Source organism: Oryx dammah, unplaced genomic scaffold (assembly GCF_014754425.2).
Source record: "Oryx dammah isolate SB20612 unplaced genomic scaffold, SCBI_Odam_1.1 HiC_scaffold_12, whole genome shotgun sequence".
Taxonomy (NCBI): domain Eukaryota; kingdom Metazoa; phylum Chordata; class Mammalia; order Artiodactyla; family Bovidae; genus Oryx; species Oryx dammah.
The window spans coordinates 64,737,659-64,758,267 of NW_024070196.1; the positions used below are offsets into that span (position 1 = coordinate 64,737,659).

Here is a 20,609-nt window from a genome sequence, read left to right on the forward strand (position 1 = left end):
GTCAGCTACCTGATGGCGATGGAGAAGAGCAAGGCGACCCCGGCCGCCCGCGCCAGCAAGAAGATCGTCCTGCCGGAGCCCAGGTACCGGCTCCCCGCGCCCGGGCGCCGCCGCCGCCCCCCGCGCGGCCGCCAGCGACCCCCTGCGTCCGGGAGGGTCGGGCGCTCAGTCCGCCTCTGAGCCCCGGGCCGGCGCTGGGGGCAGCGGGCGCTGAGGGGCCGGCCTCGCCGTGCCCGTCTCTGAAATGGGGCTTCGGAGGGCTGTTGCGGGGGGGCCCTCCGGGGGAGAGCGCCCCGAAGTGCCCGGCGCGGCGGCCGGCGAGCGCCCCTGTGAGGGGCTGCGCGGCTGCGGTGTGACTTGGCTGGACCAAGCCGCGTCCCTGCCGCGCTGCCTGCCCCATCCCTTCCTCTCGGGCCAGCCCCGTCCCTGTGGCCCTCCCTGTTTTAATTGCTGCGCTCCCCTCCTGCCCCATCGCTGTCCTGCCGGCCGCATCGGCGTCACCCGCGTCCTCCCCTCCAGCCCTCACTTGCGGTCCCCCGCCTGCCCCGTCCGTCCTGCTGCCCGGCACTGCCTGTCCGTCCCTTGCGCTCCATCCCGGCCGTTCCTTACATAGTTCTGCGGCTGTGCCCCTTTCCAGCTCCGTCCTCTCCTCAGCTCCCTCTGGTAGCCTTAGTTGGGGAGTGCAGGAGAGTTGCCTTTTTTTTTTTTTTTTGCCCCGGGCACTTAAATTACCGTTTTCCGTGCTCGCTCCCCCTTTTAATGTCCACCAGGCAGCAAATAGTGAATTCTGACCCACTTGATTTTCTCTTTGGTACGTGCTGACAGGTCCCACTGGCGGCACTTTACTAAAAGGTTGAAATGGGAATCACTTCAAAACGCATGTTGAATGGGTGATTTAAGGCAGAGATTTTGTTTATATTACCAGCCAAGGACCCGATTGAATTGGCAAGGGTCTTGGTGAGATCCATACCAAGTTGTAATTTTTTTACCTCAGAAATGATTTTTTATTGGTGAAGTAATAAAAGACTTGATTAGCTCATATCATTGCCATTACCTATCATTGGCATTACTCAGAAAAGGTCATTTATCAGATTAATAGTGAGTTTCAGATAGTGTATCAGAGGATTGGAGTTGGATTCTTTTTTTTTTTTCCCCTTAGCTTCCTTCCTAAATAGCACCATCAGGAGTGGTACAGCAAATGTGTCTCCTTGACACTTATAGCTCTTAGTGGAATTGATGATACAATGAGGCATTTTCTTAATGGTGAATTTAAAACTCTGTATTTTTGTATATTACTGAAAACTAAAACTAAAAGCCATTCTCCATTCGAAAGCATCAGCCCTTCATGCGTTCTGTGTCTAAGATTGCTTAAATATCACCTTGGCATAAGGGGAAAAAATATCTTTCTTGTGATGCTGAGTGATTGTCAGGTTATTTTTTACAAGTCCAGGAGCCCGAGCCCCACGATATAGAAAATATCAGTCGCTGTGTGCTGTTTGTTGTGAAAAGTCAAATTATGTACATGAAAATGTGCTTGCTTCCTGAATGTTTGTGGCTCGCTTGTCCTTAGCCCCTGCATCTTGGTTTTTCAGGGGAAAACCTACTTTGATGAGCAGGAACAGGCAGGAAATGTCAGGAAGAATGGAGCATCATGAATACAGCACTCCTGTTCTAGACTTTAACATGTCCAGAGCTCACTGACAAGCAGTGCTGTTTAAAATTTCTGACAAATGGAAAACCAAGTAAAACAGGAACCCCGAATGAAACTTGAATTTCATTAAAAAAAAAAAAAAACACCCTGCATTTCTATAAATGTCATATATAATGCTTACTTTCTTTTCCTCTTTTTCTTCCTTAAGGACAGGGAATCCTAAGTATATAAGTATCTGTATGTAAAATCAACAAATCTTAACTCATGGACAGTTTTTTTTTGGGGGGGGGAGGACTGGATAATAATATATACTATTATTAAAATTAGGAACTTCTGTTCATTTTGTTTTTCTTGGTGTTTTGAACTTAATGTGACTTCTGCTTTTTTAATGTCCCTCCTAAGAACATCCTTAGTGCTTAGGGTATTCACTTCCTTGTGTGAAGCCCTTTGTTTTCAGTGACATTCTTTGGTAATGCTCTGTTTAAGGCAGAATTAGTGACGGGCCAGCAGATTTCTCATGACATTTTAGAATTGAGACATAGAAACAGGAGAGTAATTTTAGGAAGCAGCTCTTTAGTAATTGTTATTCTGTTGCTGTTTCTCTCTCTCTCTCTTTTTTTTTTCCCCAATAGACTTTTGAATTAGGCCATTGGAGCATTCTCCAGCGATTCTAACTTGTCTTGAATTTATCACAACTGGCTTTACTTTTCTCCTGTGACCATTCACATAATCACTGCCACTCCTTGTGCTGAGCTAGGATTCTGTACGTTGAATCATCAGGTAAAACATCATCACATCTTTCTCCAACTGGACGGCAGTTGGTGGCTCACCTGCTTGATTTGGGGATGGGGTGGGAGGTTAGGGGATTTCTAGATCTGGTAAGAAAGTAAATTTCACATGAAAATGCCTCAGCATCATGACTCAAAAGACTAGTGTGATTTCACTCTTTGGTGAAGGATGCAGGTCAGATGTTCTCTGATAAGTTTCTGTTTCAGCTTCATTTTGAGGAAAGCTTCGTGGTCACCAGCCTCTGGCATTCCTGAGCGAGAGGTTTAGCTTTATATGTCCAGCTTCTAAATGGGAAGCATAAAACTCGCCATTGGTTTATCCCCAGTGACTCTTTTTTCCAGCTAACTATTTGAAGCCACTGTAACATTTTGTGTGCTTCCTTATTTCACTTACTTCACTTTTTCCTCCAGTTTTGCACAGAGAGACAACAGAACAAAGCAATATCCAGCTAACTTCAATGAAATGAGGAGTGTGCAGTCCCCTGCCTATTATGGGAGAGTCTCAGAAAACGGAACATTCCGCCCAGGGGAGATTTTGCTTCTCAGAGATGGCAAAGAGGCAACCATTTTGTTAGGCTGACACGTTATTCAGTTAATGAACCAATGAGTGTAAATCCTGTAAAAGCTGCCTATTTGTTCAAATTATACAACTGCTTTAATTTACTGAAACATTTGTTGTGCTAATGTAGGTGATAATTGGGTCTGTTGGTGACAGGCAACTGTGACCCATGGACGCTCTGCGCATGCCCAGTTGAAAACACGCACCTTCAGATGTGTGTGCCAGTCATTTTATGCCATGTTAGGGAAGAAACATTTAATAGGGACTAATTCAGAAACCAAGGCCTGCAAAGGGTCAGCACCTTAAGCCCTATAGAGTCGGGGCAGCTTTTCCCCTGGTCTCATTACTCTCATAATCTTTTCTGAACAGCAGGATTCAGTTGACTTGAGTTGACACATTCTTGCAAGAGGTTCAGTCACAAAATCGATCTCTTCTCCAGAGTTTTATTTCTGTTCAGTGGACATTGAAAATTCAGGCTCATCCATCACAAAACTTGTCCTTTCCAAGTCACGGGAAAGCCTGAAAGCATTTTAAAGAGCCTTTATAATTTTCTGGAAACATTTTCAACTGTCCTGAAGAAGGTTTGTGGTACTGTTTATTCCATGAATTCAGTGCACGGTTGTAGAGCTGTTTTCCTGAGCCAAGCAAGGCCTGGCCTGACAGCTCTTCCTTCGGGGCTTTCAAGAGCCAACTGACTAGGAAAAGACCCTGATGCTGGGAAAGACTGAGGGCAAGAGGAGAAGGGAGTGACAGAGGATGATTGGGTTGGATGGCATCCCCTACTCAATGGACGTGAGTTTGAGCAAACTCTGGGAGATAGTAAAGGACAGGGAAGCCTGGCGTGCTGCACTTCTTGGGGTCGCAAAGAGACATGACTTAGCGACTGGACGACAAAACAACACCACAGTGTAGTAGGAAATACACAGGGAGTTGAGGAAGGTGTTGACTTTCATGTGCAACTGCCAGAAGATTCTCTTTAACTGTGGACAGGTAGCACAGAGTAGCCTTTACTATTCTGTTTTCACGGAATACATTATGCCTGCTCAGTGTTTTACAGTAATTTTTTTAACTATCCCCCTTAAAAAGCTGCCTAGCCATAATATACAGAGTAATATGGTACTGTGTACCCATCTGCTTTTAAAGTTATCGTAGGTGATTGGTCTTGAAAAATAGCTTCATTTTCTTCTGATGTGGAAATGGGATATATTCTGTAATTTCCCAACTCCAATCAGCGAGTGACTGGAAGATGATTTGAAAGATTCCTCTCCATTTGAGTTGGAGGGTATTCTATGCCTGTATGGCCAACTCTGAACTACAGAGTCAGGGTTGAATGAACGAACAGCCTTCAGGAAAAAAGCACTCTTTATTGTCGATAGGAGCATTTCTGTGTATGAAACAGTGTGTGCTTCTTTCTAAACTACGCTTTCCAAATGTAATTTATTCTGACCTTTCAGCTATTACTTCATTCTTGGTCAAAGTTAATTTGCACCAGCGACTTGAAGAGGTAAGGGCTACATGCAGTCAGGAGTTCTTAGAAACAGATGTTCCCTTGCATTCAGTTTGGGATCCAGAATCTTCCCAAGTCAAGCATTGTAAAAGGCTTGTGTTGAGAGCCCAGTTGATGTCTTTGAGTTCAGGCAGTCCCAGCTCTTAGAAGTGATGTGTTCTGAGCTAACCTCTTAAAAGAACCTCCTTGGTACCCTGAATTGGGCTTCGGCAAACATCTGTTTGGATCCAGTGTCTTCAAGGCTCAAAGAAGGGACGCTTCAGTCTTCAGCAGGTGCATGGCAAGCAGAGTAAGAGATGGGCCAGAGCACAGAGGGCACCCGGGGTCCCTGCAGCCCTGTCAAGCGAGAGGGAAGCTTAAATTCCCCAAGGCAGTGATGTGCTAACCACCATTCACTGAGAACGCCCCCTCTGCCGGGCAGTTTGCACCTTGAGGGCATGTGTTCCTCACAAGAGTCCTGTCAGGTATTAGCATGGGCCCTGTTTTCCAAAGAAGCAGGCGCCCGGGGAGGTTGAGGAACCCAGCCCAGGTGACCGCTCACCTTGGCTGAGGCAGGAGCCGGATTCAAGCCCAGGTTTCCCAGAGCCCGGTTGCTTTCCATCATGCTCTGCCATCTCACACTTCTGGGTGCGGGTTCAGCCAGCTGCCAGGGCAGCATTGGGAAGTCAGAACCATCCTCAGAGACTGATAGAGAACAGCTATTCCTCTGGGACCTGAGAAAACGGTAATTATGACTAAGTGAATAAGCGGTTTCTGCCTTATTTCCCAGGAGGAGCTCGGGGGTTAAATGCCTGTTCTGTTTAACAGGAGAAGTGTGATCTCACTGCTGTTAATGAGAAATTGTATAATAATAGACCGCCTCACCCTCTGGCCGCCCAACAGTATTTCTGTCTCTGTTATCATTTAGAGAAAAGGGCAGCCCAGGCTGCTCACTCTCCCCCTCCTTCCCCCCCCCACCCCACCAGCCCCCAATTTTTTTCCATTTCCCGGAAAAGGATAAAAGGAACAAAACTGTATTTTTGGCTTTATTTGCAATAAAAATCACTTTCTCATTCAAATAATCTTCCTCTGTTAGAAAACTGTCTTTGAAGACAGCTGTAGGTAAAAATGCATTTTCTGTGCTTGATGGTCTGTCCTTGTTTTCTGGACATGGGCGGTGGGGAAATGGAGATGATGAACTTGGCAACTCTGGCTTTCTTATTGTCAGGTCATTTGCCTGCAAAGTCATTTGCATGCTGAGGAGGCTATGTGATCTGGAGCCACCTCTGCCTCTCCTCTTTTCACTTCTTTATCCTTCTCTGTTTTTATTGAAAGAAAAGAAAGTGAAAGTGCAAGTCACTCAGTTGCATCCAACTCTTTGGGACCCCAGTTCAGTTCAGTCGCTCAGTCGTGTCCGACTCTTTGCGACCCCATGAATCGCAGCTCGCCAGGCCTCCCTGTTCATCACCATCTCCCGAAGTTCACTCAGACTCACGTCCATCGAGTCAGTGATGCCATCCAGCCATCTCATCCTCTGTCATCCCCTTCTCCTCCTGCCCCCAATCCCTCCCAGCATCAGAGTTTTTTCCAATGAGTCAACTCTTCTCATGAGGTGGCCAAAGTACTGGAGTTTCAGCTTTAGTATCATTCCTTCCAAAGAAATCCCAGGGTTGATCTCCTTCAGAATGGACTAGTTGGATCTCCTTGCAGTCCAAGGGACCCTCAAGAGTCTTCTCCAACACCACAGTTCAAAAGCATCAATTCTTTGGCACTCTGCCTTCTTCACAGTCCAACTCTCACATCCATACATGACCACAGGAAAAACCATAGCCTTGACTAGACGGACCTTAGTCGGCAAAGTAATGTCTCTGCTTTTGAATATGCTGTCTAGGTTGGTCATAACTTTTCTTCCAAGGAGTAAGCGTCTTTTAATTTCATGGCTGCAGTCACCATCTGCAGTGATTTTGGATCCCCCCAAAATAGAGTCTGACACTGTTTCCACTGTTTCCCCATCTATTTCCCATGAAGTGATGGGACCAGATGCCATGATCTTCGTTTTCTGAATGTTGAGCTTTAGGCCAACTTTTTCGCTCTCCTCTTTCACTTTCATCAAGAGGCTTTTTAACTCCTTTTCACTTTCTGCCATAAGGGTGGTGTCGTCTGCATATCTGAGGTTATTGATATTTCCCCCGGCAATCTTGATTCCAGCTTGTGTTTCTTCCAGTCCAGCGTTTCTCATGATGTACTCTGCATATAAGTTAAATAAGCAGGGTGACAATATACAGCCTTGACGTACTCCTTTTCCTATTTGGAACCAGTCTGTTGTTCCATGTCCAGTTCTAACTGTTGCTTCCTGACCTGCATACAGATTTCTCAAGAGGCAGGTCAGGTGGTCTGGTATTCCCATCTCTTTCAGAATTTTCCACAGTTTATTGTGATCCACACAGTCAAAGTCAATGGCATAGTCAATAAAGCAGAAATAGATGTTTTTCTGGAACTCTTTTTCCATGATCCAGCGGATGTTGACAATTTGATCTCTGGTTCCTCTGCCTTTTCTAAAACCAGCTTGAACGTCAGGGAGTTCACAGTTCACGTATTGCTGAAGCCTGGCTTGGAGAATTTTGAGCATTACTTTACTAGCATGTGAGATGAGTGCAATTGTGCAGTAGTTTGAACATTCTTTGGCATTGCCTTTGGAATTGGAATGAAAACTGACCTTTTCCAGTCCTGTGGCCACTGCTGAGTTTTCCAAACTTGCTGGCATATTGAGTGCAGCACTTTCACAGCATCATCTTTCAGGATTTGAAACTGCTCAATTGGAATTCCATCACCTCCACTAGCTTTGTTCGTAGTGATGCTTTCTAAGGCCCATTTGACTTCACATTCCAAGATGTCTGGCTCTAGATGAGTGATCACATCATCATGACTATCTGGGTCGTGAAGATCTTTTTTGTACAGTTCTTCTGTGTATTCTTGCCACCTCTTCTTAATATCTTCTGCTTCTGTTAGGTCCATACCATTTCTGTCCTTTATTGAGCCCATCTTTGCATGAAATGTTCCCTTGGTATCTCTAATTTTCTTGAAGAGATCTCTAGTCTTTCCTAATCTGTTGTTTTCCTCTATTTCTTTGCATTGATCACTGAAGAAGGCTTTCTTATCTCTTCTTGCTATTCTTTGGAACTCTGCATTTAGATGCCTATATCTTTCCTTTTCTCCTTTGCTTTTTGCCTCTGTTCTCTTCACAGCTATTTGTAAGGCCTCCCCAGACAGCCATTTTGCTTTTTTGCATTTCTTTTCCATGGGGAGGGTCTTGATCCCTGTCTGCTGTACGATGTCACAAACCTCATTCCATAGTTCATCAGGCACTCTGTCTATCAGATCTAGGCCCTTAAATCTATTTCTCACTTCCACTGTATAATCATAAGGGATTTGATTTAGGTCATACCTGAATGGTCTAGCGGTTTTCTCTACTTTCTTCAATTTGAGTCTGAATTTGGTAATAAGGAGTTCATGATGTGAGCCACAGTCAGCTCCTGGTCTTGTTTTTGCTGACTGTATAGAGCTTCTCCATCTTTGGCTGCAAAGAATATAATCAATCTGATTTCGGTGTTGACCATCTGGTGATGTCCATGGGTAGAGTCTTCTCTTGTGTTGTGGGAAGAGGGTGTTTGCTATGACCAGTGCATTTTCCTGGCAAACTCTATCAGTCTTTGCCCTGCCTCATTCCACATTCCAAGGCCAAGTTTGCCTGTTACTCCAGATGTTTCTTGACTTCCTACTTTTGCATTCCAGTATGGACTATTTAGTCCATGGAATTCTCCAGTCCAGAATACTGGAGTGGGTAGCCTTTCCCTTCTCCAGGGGATCTTCCCAACCCAGGGATCGAACCCAGGTCTCCTGCATTGCAGGTGGATTCTTTACCAGCTGAGCCACCAGGGAAGCCCAAGAATACTGGAGTGGGAAGCCTATCCATTCTCCAGGGGATCTTCCTGACCCAGGAATTGAACCGGGGTCTCCTGCATCACAGGCAGATTTTTTACCAACTGAGCTATGAGGGAAGCCCCCTGGTTTTATTACCGACTAGAATTTAGAACCCTGGGGTCTTTTTGGATTGCTGTATGTGTCTGAAGGAGAAGAGGGTGTCAGAAGATGAGATGGTTGGATGACATCACCAATGCAATGGACATGAACTTGGGCAAACTTTAGGAGATGGTGAGGGGCAGGCCTGGTGTGCTGCAGTTCAGAATGGGGCTGAGAAGAGTCGGACACAACTGGGCGACTGAACAGCAATGAATCTGAAACGCAGCAAGCTCCTCATCTCTAATTTTGGAAATCTTTTGGGTCACCTGTGCTTCGGCTTCACTGTGAAGCCAAAGCACATTTGTAGTACTTTATAAGATGGTAAAGAAACAGCCCATTAGAGAACACAGTGAAGATATTTTTGCAGCTCATCTATTTTGTGACTGGTGGTTTGTAAGAGCCAGCCTTGGCCCAGCCTTGGACTTGTACTCTTGTTCACTCGCATTTCCTTCTTCCAGGGTTTCGAGAGCAGGAAAAACTGATTATGTGAGAGTAGCCTGGCCAGACCTTTGTCTTTAGTGAACTCGAAGGCCAGCTATCCTTATCACTGGACCCTCATTTTCCTGTGCCCTCCCTCCTACCTGCCATATTGTCCTAGGAGAGAAAGTTCTAGACTAGGAAGTACAGCCCTGATTCCACTGGCAGTTTGCCACACGCCCTGGGCACGTCACTTAATTTCAGTGTATGCAGTTTCCCCATCTGTGCAATATGATATCTATTCTTTTCTGATCACAAACTTTCCCTCAAATCTCTGTCTTTTTAGAGCATTTTCTATCCATACGTTTGTGAGCAGGAGAGAACATCATTTCAAACACAGAAAACGCAAGAGAGAGTGGAAGCAATGTGAAAAGATAGTTTTTCTTTCTTTACACCCTGTGGTTGTGGTTGGGATTATACACAAGACAAGACATAATACTCTTTAAAAAGTACAAAATGGTAGCAGATAAAGGCCATGTTGCATGGAGACTGTGGACAGCGGGTGGGCTTGGAAGGCAGGACTTCTGAAAAGTTATGTTGTTGACCCCGAGTAGGTGAATTTCTCAGGTTTCTCCTCAGTACTCTTCCTCTAGCTGTTTGTGGCAGTGCTATTTGTCTAGAATCTTCTGCTCACGGTGCCTCGCTTGGTTCTTTTCCTTTCGTTCCTTCTTCTCCTTTTTTTCTTCTCTCCCTCTCTTCCCTCTGTTTTCTTCTATCCATCCATCCATCCAGTAGGCTCTGGGCTATGTTGGCTTCAGTACCTAAGAGTTCATAAGCGAGCCACTCTTAAAAATAGATAATTTAGCAATTGAGAGAGATGACATCCTCAGAAGGTCTTTGTGTCAGTAAAATGAACCAAAACTCATAATCTGAAAGCAGCTGGCTTCAGTGCATTGAGCATAAGGTGATGCATTCTCGTCTTCCTCAAACATCCACAGATACATGTTAATAACCTAGTGTTGTCGTGGCTCATGTTTGAAGAGATCTTGGAGGGCGTCCAGTCTAGTCCTGCGTTGGGCGGGCGACCTCCCTCTCCAGCATCCAGCCAGGGTCATCTTCCGGGAGCATCTCTGGAAGAGATGTGGTGTCAGAAAGTGCTTTCCCTCTTTTTTCGCCCCCACAGGATATACATATTTTAATTGGAGGATCGTTGCTTTACGATGTTGTTTTAGTTTCTGCAACAGTGTGAATCAGCTCTGTGCATACACGCATCCTCTCCCTCTAGGGAGCCTCCCTCCCACCACTTCCCCCACCTTTTTATTTTCATAGGATTTTTTTTTAATTGAAGTATAATGGAAAGCTCGCTTGTAATTCATCCTGTGCACAGATCGTTCTCGCTCCTTTCGTGATCCTGCAAAACAAGTTTAATTCATCCGCAAAGTAATACATCTTCAGTCTCTTGAAGGCAGCTACCTCAGCCCCTGTGGCTGCTGTGGGGAGCTGCCTTACGTGCCTTTAGTTATTCCTCGCGTCATGCCGAAGCCTGCCCCGCTGCTCTGTAATCTACGCTCATCAGTCTAAATATTACCTACCAGAGTAGGAGTATTAAAATTTATGAAGACAAAAAAGGTATCTGCAAAATGACTATAATAAATACGGTGATGGCAGAGCTGTTAAATCCAAAATCAAGTGTATGATTGAGTCCCTTTGAAAGTTCCGTTACAGGGAGAACATTTTTGGTCCGGTGAATGATTTTTAAATTTCATTTTACTGGTTTGGTTTAGGGGATCGGTTGTTTCCATAAACTGTGAGAGTTTGGAAGCTAAGCAGGGGCTACCCGAGTGTGGTGACAGTGACTGCCTTTGCCGAGTGCTGAGTGCCTGGCACTGTCTATTTCTCAGATAATCATGGGCTAAACTATTTCAGGAAGAAAGTGAGCTTCCATTAAGCTGCAAAGATCCATCTCCTGAGGGTTAGAGAATGTTTGTTTCATATGTTCAAAAATTGACAACTCCGTTAACTGGGGAAGGCAGCAAGTTTCTTTATTTTCAGCCAGAAAACTTTCTTGCATGACATGTTCGTAGTATTTGTATTTTGTGTCATTAAGTCAGTCCATTGCTCTTTATTTAGAAAGATGACTGGTGATATTTTCCGGTCATTTCTTCTACATCTTCTGTATCTGTATTGCTTTTGATAAAGATTTAAGTTAAAAATGAACTGAGATGCGAAGGCACTTGCACAGCTGTTAAATACTGTAGGCTTTCATTCTGCATCAAGAAAATGTCTTAAGGCATCTATGACATTTTCAATGGATCTTCTTTTAAAAATACAGGGCTTTTCTTCTTCTTCTTCTTCTATTTTTTGGCCTCTCCGTGCAGCATGTGGGATCTTAGTTCCCTGACTAGGGATTGAACCTGTGCCCCCTGCAGTGGAAGCAAGATGTCTTAACTTCTGGACTGGCAGGAAGGTCTCCCAAATATGAGGCTTTTGGTGGTGGGGTGGGGAGATCTGTACCACATTAAGAAAGGAACTCATCCTAATAGAAAATGTCAGGGGACTTTCATCTTTAAAAGGCCCTGCTTTTTTCAGCTACACATACTGATTCTTTCCTCCTATTATAATGACACCCTAAGTGGGAAAGGGATTACACAGTGGATCTTGTCATTGCAACCCTGAGTATAGAATAGAATGGAAAGTTTGCCCTGCTTCCTTGTTGTGTTCCATTTTGGAAGCACTGCCTTCTCTTTTGTTGCCAGTGGTTGTGGAGGAAAACTCACTATTTTATCACAACACCCCTCTAGAATTGAGCTAGAAGAGAAAGGTGTTCTCTGCACAATAGCAGTTTCTAAGCAAAGGGTGAGAGGATGCTTATGCTAATGAAGAAAGTGAAGTGAAAGCTTTAGTAGTAGCTCAATCATGTCTGACTCTTTGCGACCCGATATACTATAGCCCGCCAGGCCCCTCTGTCCAGGCAAGAATACTGAAGTGGTTGCCATTTCCTTCTTCAAGGGATTGTCCTGACTCAGGGATCAAACCCAAATCTCTTGCATTTCAGGCAGATTCTTTACTATCTGAGTCATCAGAGAAGTGCCCTCTGCCTCAAAAAAAAAAAAAAAAAAACAACCAACCAACCATCAAAACACTGTTGAGACTTTTGTGTTCAGGGATTTCTTAAGGTTTAACCACTTGGTTGATTGTTTAATTCCATGTGGAAAACCGGGTAGCATCTTTATGTTTCCGTCCTTTAAATAAGTGTCTTGCTTGACAGGGGATTGACATTTCAAATCAAATTATTAAAAAAAAAAAAAAATCCAAGTTACTCTGTAAGAGAAGCTTATTTTCTCTGGCTGTGTCCTGCCAGAAAGATCTGATGAGGTAGCTGGTGCGTACTCCTTTGTGTAAGATCAGAGTTTTAAGGTAAACATTCTGGCCCTATGGGTATCTCACGACTCTCTGGCATGGGGTAGGTGGTAAGAGAACAGTAGAAAAAGCCAGACTCTAGTTTTGAGGGGCCTCAGTGATCCTAACCTGATAAAATTCTTTCTCCACTCTTAAGAGATATTCTCCAAAAGTAGGGTGTGAACCGGATCAGAATTAATTACAGTGATCTTATCAGTTAGGTTTGAACATGTTATCTTATTAAACCCAGTGACATCTGTTGTTCATCTGTTTCACATTTATGCAAGAGATTTGAATTTAGATTTAAAAACCCTGCGTTAATACTTGCGTACAGTGCTTTGCAGTTTTACATGTATTGGGTCTTTCTTGTTAGTTTTTCAAGTTGTCCTCTGTGGTCGGTAGACAATTGTGAAAGGAAGAAGACAACTACTTGAGACGTGTCACGTGGAGACATTGAGGAGGGTACTTTGCCTGTCTGGAAGGACAGCTGGTGCTCTCTTCAGACCCCGGGGTCTTTCCTGTGGTCCCAGGGGTGGTCTTCCCCCCGCAGACTCAGAAACTGGATCCTGTCATCACAGAGTCTCTCTCTGCCTCCTAATGTGAAGTTCACATCCATAAGCTGAGTCGGGCCCGACTAACACCTTCTCTTCTTCAAGGCCAGTGGTTCTTATTTAAAGACCCCTTGGAGAATCCGATGAGCTAGAGGCTCCCCCTCCCCCACCCCCAAATGCACGAACTCACCTGGTCGATTGATCTCAAAAGCCCGACTGTAGCTGGAGTGTCAGATTGATATTCAGCGCTGGCTCTCAAGGAGCCTGCCTGCCCGAAGGCCCTGTGACCTGAGTGTCCCCCCGGAAGGCCGCCCCTGTAGACGTGGTGCACACACAGGTGGCCCAGGCTGGTGGCCGGAGGGCTCAGAAGGTCTGGCCCCTGGCTCGGCAGCCGCAGGAGCCGGGACCAGGTCGTTTCTCCAGAGTGGCTTTACCCTGGGTGTGAAATCGTGAGTCCCCTGAGGGGACTTGCACGTTTCCTGTTCTGATGGTGCCAAGCCTCGACTGGAGTCAGCACAGTTGCTGAGGCCTGCTAGCTGAGGAGCCTCGGGCATTTCTCTGCCCTTTGTGTTATGCCTTGATTTAAAATTTTCATTCTCCAAGGGCAAGCTTTTTCCCTTATTTCCACATTCTGGGAACTGGCTCCACGATACTCCGCATCCCCATTTGAGGAGAAAGTCCAGGTTCAGAGTGACGGTAACGGCTCAAAATCACCTTGGTAGCAAATGGCGCAGTTGAGCCTCAGTTCACATTCTGTGCATTTTAATGGACACCCACAGACTACCTTCTGCCACATGAATCTTCTAAACAAAGAAGGTGCTCAGGTTTGGGGAGAGGAACATTGTCAATTTCAGACTTCAGTAACACTGTTGTCTTCATTCAATCCGGAGGTCAACTGCTGGGATCTGATGAGGTGCTGCTCCAGTAGTTACATATCCTTTGACCGGAGATGTTGAGTTAATCATAAGTATATACATATTTCCTGAAAAAGTGAGATGTCATAATTTCATGTTAAATAATAGGATACTTATTACTAGTGATGACCCTTTTAAATTCAGAATAGCTACATGTCAGGGGTTCATGATACGTTCTTAACCCCAAACACATTTTCTTAATTTCCGATGCACCCTTATTTCAGAAAGCAAAATTAAAATTCACATCTCTGCCTGTCAGTAGGTAAATGGGGATCCTCAGCTTGAAGACACTTGTCAGGTACTTGAGATGCATTAAGGATTTTTTTTTTATGTTACATTGATTAATCTTGTTAGTGGTAGCTTCTAAATTATAACCTTCACAGAAAGGTCATTGAGCTCCCATGGGGATGGAACTCTGTTTGTCAGGGACACTTCAGCGAGTCCGTCTAGAGCTCGCCTTCTTCGCCTGGCGATGTGTGTTCCGCTCCTCCTTGTCAGTATTGTAGAGATGGGACTTCCCTGGTGGCTCGGTGGTGAAGAACCTGCCTGCCAATGTAGGAGACCTGGGTTTGGTCCCTGGGTCGGGAAGATCCCCTGGAGAAGGAAATGGCAACTCACTCCAGTCTTCTTGGCTGAGAAATCCCATGGACAGAGGAGCCTGGTGGGCTACAGTCCATGGGGTTGCAAAGAGTCAGACACGACTGAGCAGCTAAACAACAACAAAAATTCCTAGTTGATCATGAGAGATTCATCTTCACAGAGGACTTGCAGCAAATCAAGAGGAAATTTCAGAAAATCAGAAGGAATGATAGAATTTGGAAAAAAAAAAAACCATCATTTTGCAACTTTTGCTGAAAGTAGATTTAAGTAAAGATCATCAGTGTATGAAGCCATTAAATGGAAGGTTGATGGGGGAATTTTAAGTGGAGAGGTCAGACTTTCACCAATTGGCGAATTTTCACCTCACTAATGTTGGGGCTCAGGACAGGCCAACCCCCAAATGGGCCAAAATGATATAGCGATTATTTTGAATTAAGATTACTTAAGAAACAACCACTGTAAAAAAGACACTCTGACCCTCCTTTGTGCCCCTGAGAGCAGAAAATAAATCTCGCAGGTGAAAGGTACCCTCCCGCCACTGAGGGAGACAGACAGAGAGACAGAGAGCCTAGACCGAGAAGGCCCTGTGAACAAGCCTTGTTTCTTCCTCCCTAATTCACTACCCTAACCCAAATCTCAGGTCTTCACAAATGTATTGTTTCTTTGTGTAAAAGGTATAAAAGCTGACAGCTTTGATCATTTCTTTAGGTCCTGTTGCTATGAGACCTCTGTACGTGTGAATTAAATTTGTTTTTTCTCCTGTTACTCTGTCTTGCATCCCTTTAATGATCAGACCAGCCCAAAGAACTCAAGAGAGGAGGGGCGGAATCGTCCCCCTTTCCAGCCCTGTGTCTCTTGATATGAGGCTGCCTGAGGGCGGTGTAGTGAGCAGTCCTTCCCTCAAAGATGGACCTGAATGTATCCAAGTCTTCAGAGCTGACTAGCAGCATACAGGAAATGCGGAGCCCGAGGAGCCCTCGAGTGACCTTATGAGGACGCAGACAAGCGCGTCCAGGTGGGGGCCATCCTTCAGGACTGCCGTCCTGGTCTCCTCAGGAAGCCACTGGAACGAAGATGAGAAGTGGCTGGTGGGGATGGAGGGGCGATCAAGGGTAAAACAGAATTAAGAGATAATAATCAAATGAATGTGCAGATCTTGATCTGATCTTGATTCAAACCTAACTGGGCTTCCCACATGCTGCTGCTGCTGCTGCTGCTAAGTTGCTTCAGTCGTGTCCAACTCTGTGCAACCCCACAGATGGCAGCCCACCAGGCTCCCCCGTCCCTGGGAGTCTCCAGGCAAGAACACATGGTGCAGTGCTAAAGAGTCTCCCTGCCAATGCAGGAGACACAAGAGATGTGGGTTTGATCCTTGGGTCAGGAAGATCCCCTGGAGTAGGAAGTGGAACCCACTCCAGTATTCTTGCCTGGAAAACTCCATGGACAGAGGAGCCAGGTGGGTGGCAGTCCATGCGGTCAGACACGACTGAGCACTGCACTGCGCTTCAAACCCGGCTCCACAAAAGACACCTCTGAGAGAGTCTTGGAAATTTGATTATTAGATCTTCAGGAATTATTGTGATTTCCAGGATGGGGTTGAGAAGAGACAATGGACCATGGTTATGGAAGGAAAGTTTCTGTAATTTTCAGAAAGGCGGGCGGAAGTAGTAAAGGTAAAATGATATGCAGTCTGAGATTTGCTTTAAAATGCTTAAAAAAAAACACATGAAAAGTGAGGGTGAGAATGGAAGCCAGCTAAAATCTTAACTGCTGTCCACAAGGTGTTGATTGATGGATCATGGGTGTTCACACTACCAGTCTGTACTTTTGCACGTTTGGAAAATTTTACAAAAGGTTTTAAAAACAAAGGTAGATGACTCCGTGTGAGGCTCACGACTGTCTTCGGGTTGGGCTGGTGATAGCCTCGTGATGTCCCAGTGTCCCATGTAACCAGCACTGGTGACTTAGGATACCACTTCCTACGACGCACCCTGTGGCGATTCTAAACGTCCTGCATCTCAAAGAACAGCCTGATGAGCTCTTTGAAAACTGCATTAGATGACTCAAGAAGAGGCTCCGTGGCACTGATTTCAAAGATACGGGTAGAGTTGTAGTGAATTCATTTGCAACCAGAGTTCTGACTAATCCAAGTCCTTGTGGATGAATTTACAACCTTTGGATCAGAAGACTTCTCACTGGAGGATGAGGGGGAAGAAAAAAATGATGCAAAAATATCCAAGAGAGAAAGCATGTTAATAAGACATGAAACTTTAGAAAATGATTTACCCATTTACTCACTGAAGACAAGACGATTTCACCGAACCTCATTCAGTCATGAGTATCTATTAAATCATAGTTCTGATGTTTACATTTAGCAGGAAAAAAACGACAGCCCGTGCTGTTTAAGATGGTCTACCCTTGAAGCATACGCTCCATGCCTAATGAGATTCTGTAATGTAATTCTCTCTCACTGAGATTACTTGAACAAATTTCTATATTTAAATTACATGAATATTAATTTGTCAAAATAATTTCTTTAAAATGAATGTTTTGTAATGCATTGCTCTAAACCAGACCTCACCAACTAATTACCAGTAACACTAGTATGAAGAAAAATAAAACTTAAGTCAGAGCAAATCTGGATAAATGGTATGGCAGGGGGTGGGGGTTACAAGGTATTTCTAGACTGAAAGACTCAGTATTGAAAAGATGTCAGTTCTCTTCAAATTAACCTTATCACAATCCAGATCTGAATGAGAATTTTAAAGAATGTGATAAGCTTATCTTCATTCATCTAGAAGAGATAAGTGGGAAAAAATGACCAATAGAGTAGTAGGGATCTGCTTTAGCAATCATGAGACATTGCTGTAGGAATTAAAACCGTGTGGTCTTGTTTCAGGCACAGACTCATACATGGCGGAGCAGGCAGAATCATGTGTATGTGCGTATTTATATTCATCTCTATAGCAGAACTTGAATTTGGCTTATGGGCAAAGCTGGCATTCTGAGTCTGTTGGGGAAAGGATTGTATGTGATAGCTGATCATCGGGTCAAGTCCACATTGTACACACACACCAGAGTTCCCCAGTGTTTAATGAGATAATCATAAAAATTATTAAAAATAGAAAAATGTGAGAGAAGTTATTTTTATTATTTTGGAGTATAAAGGGCTGTCCGAGGCAAACCCCCAAACCTGGAAACCATCAAGGAGAAAATGAGTGCAAGACTCAGATGGAGCTCTCACGTGACGAGTGGAGTCATGTGCCAAATTGGAAGACGGGGGGTCGATGAGTTCCCTTCGTTGGTCTTGTATGGAAAGTATTTTAGTTTGTAGATCTGTCTGCCTGGAGGGTGCTCGGTCACTGATGTTCTTGCCTGGTTCACATTCTCTTGGGGAAGTGGGGGCAGGGAGGCACAGCAATTCGTGTCCAAGTCAGCATTTTTGCCAGTTATAGAAACAGCATGTCATCTGTCAGTCCTTAGAAAGGAAGTGTTTGCTTTAAAAAAAAAAGAAAAGAAAAGAAACTTTGAAGAGCTAGACATTAATCTCAAGGGTGGTAAATTAGGTATTCTCGCTAAGTTGGAGAAATAAGTGAACCCAAAAGTGGAGGCTCTATGCTGTCTGGCATTTTTTTCTCCGTGTGTGTTTCCTACCCGCCGCTGTCGTTTGTCCGTTTCCTTCGGTTATTCGGTGCAGGCAGGCATGGTTTATCACCTCTGTCACCTCATCTTGGCCAGGGCCCCCCCAGGGTCTGGAGTCTAGCCGTGCTGCCCTGGACTCTGTAGCCCCCTGTGACTGTCCTTGTTGACGGCACAGGGACCCTTCATTGTCACACTGCATCGGGGCTCCCTGCTCACCCCGCTGTCACCCTTCTAGACACAGCCTCCTTCAGGGCAGAGACCGGGTGGGACTCACTGTGCGTTCTGAGTGCCATGGTGCTTGGCTTCTGGAAAGGACGCACTGCCTGTTTTGAATGAATGAACGATTAAATGAGCAGGGGATGGATATGGAGGTATGTATCTGAGCGACTTCACTTTCACTTTTCACTTTCATGCATTGGAGAAGGAAATGGCAACCCACTCCAGTGTTCTTGCCTGGAGAATCCCAGGGACGGGGGAGCCTGGTGGGCTGCTGTCTATGGGGTCGCACAGAGTTGGACATGACTGAAGTGACTTAGCAGAGAGCAGAGACATTTCTAAGCATGTTGTGGGGAATGAAACAGCCTTGCCGCCCGACACACAGTGGAGACTGGAGTTGAGAGGGCATGCCTCTACAGGGCTTGGGGAAGGCCAGTGACCCCGATCTGAGTCCTGGAGGATGAGCAGAAGGCTTTCATGCAAGGAGAGTGGGAATGACATTTACAGAATTGCTCAGCAGTGAAGAAATCCTGCGTGGCTGCTGTGTGAGGTCAGAGGGAAGGTGTGGTTGATGAGGTCACCTGGGCCTCTTTGGACATGCCTCCTGTGAGGTGCTGAGGAGTATGGACCCTGGGCAGGATGTGAGGCCCTTAGGGTCTTTTCATTTATTTATTTTATTGAAATATAGTTGATTTACAATGTTGTGTTCATTTTTGCTGTATGGCAATGTGAATCAGTTACACACACACACACATATATATATATATATATATATATATATACACACACACATTCTTTTTGATATGCTTTTCCATTATGGTTTATCACAGCATATTGAATATAGTTCCCTGTGCTCTACAGTAGGACCTTGTTTATCCATCCTATATATAGTAGTTGGCATCTGCTAATCCCAAGCTCCAGTTCTTCCCACCCCCAACACCCTGCCCCTTGGCAACCATAAGTCAGCTCTCTTGTGTCTGTGAGTCTGTCTCTGTTTGGTAGGCAAGTTCCTTTGTGGCATATTTTAAGTTCCATGTGTAAGTGCTGCCATATGGTATTTGTCTTTGTCTGACTTACCTCACTTAGTATGATAGTCCCTAGGTCCATCCATGTTTCTGCAAATGGCATTGTTTCCTTTTTTATGGCTGAGTAGTATTCCCTCATATGTGTGCACCACGTCATCTTCATCCGTTCATCTGTTGATGGACGTTTAGGTTGTTTCCATGTCTTGGCTGTTGTGAGTAGTGCTGCTGTGCATTGGGATCTTTTAAATGAGATAATTCCATAAAAAATTAATCTTGGAAACCAGGAGGATGCTCTGGACCCTCCTACAGACTCTCCTTGGCTCCTGTCTTCCTGTTCTCTGATGCTTATTTCACGGAGATTGCAACATAACCATTAGGATGAAGCTGCTTCCATATCATTGCTGATGCAAAAGTTTTTTGAGAAACAGATAAATGGATTCTAAAATGATTATTGTAACTAATTTGAAGCAACAGTTTAGATCACAAAATTTTGGTAGCTTTGATTAGGTAAACTTGATTGACCCCATAAATTTGTCCATCCTTCAAGTTGTATCTGTTCAGGTGTGACTTTTGTATATGATTTTTTTTTCTTTTTGGTCAGTGAAATTCAGTTATGTTTAGTGTCACTTAACATCAGGTAATATATTGCAGAAGAAAGGCATCTAAAAACAAGATGTGGACTGTCAAAATATGGGAGGAGAAAACATAAAGGAATTCACATTTAGCTTAATTGGCTTGTGATCTCCTGGATATAGATCATCTCATGTGCATTAGTGCTATGCAGGTTATATGCAAGACTTTTTGCCCAAGATCGGGTGAACTGAGGAACCTTGGGACGAGCTGACAGTCACTTATACCAGATACTTTTAAAGACCCCTTCAGAGTTTATGGGGCTTCCCCAGTGGCTCAGTGGTGAAGACTCCACCTGCAGTGCAAGAGACATGGGTTTGATCCCTGGGAGGGGAAGAGCCCCTGGAGAAGAAAATGGCCACCCACTCCAGTATTCTGGCCTGGAGAATGCCATGGACAGAGAAGTCTGGTGGGCTGTAGTCCATGGGGTCTCAAAGAGTCGGACACGACTGGAGCAACTGAGCACACACATCAGAGCCTGTATCTGGCAGAGTTTGGTGGTTTTAAATCTAGTGGTAAAGTCTTCCTTGTGTTTTGAATAATGTTGCTCCATTTCCGGTATTTAATGAACAGTTAGTGGAAAATGTTTAGTAACTACATGTGAAAGAAAGCAATTTTCTTTCAGGGGAATTGAATCTTAGTGTAACTGCT

The 20,609-nt window shown here is 44.8% G+C and overlaps 1 protein-coding gene across 1 annotated transcript in view; it reads left to right on the forward strand.

The window, feature by feature from the left end:
* Positions 1 to 6: 6 nt before the first annotated feature.
* The window catches only part of GRK3 (G protein-coupled receptor kinase 3), a 118,726-nt gene continuing 98,123 nt past the window's right edge, over positions 7 to 20,609 (forward strand). The window contains exon 1 of the mRNA XM_040250977.1: positions 7 to 83. Coding sequence (XP_040106911.1) covers positions 13 to 83 — 71 coding nt within the window. The 5' untranslated portion in view covers positions 7 to 12. The remainder of the gene's footprint in view (positions 84 to 20,609) is intronic.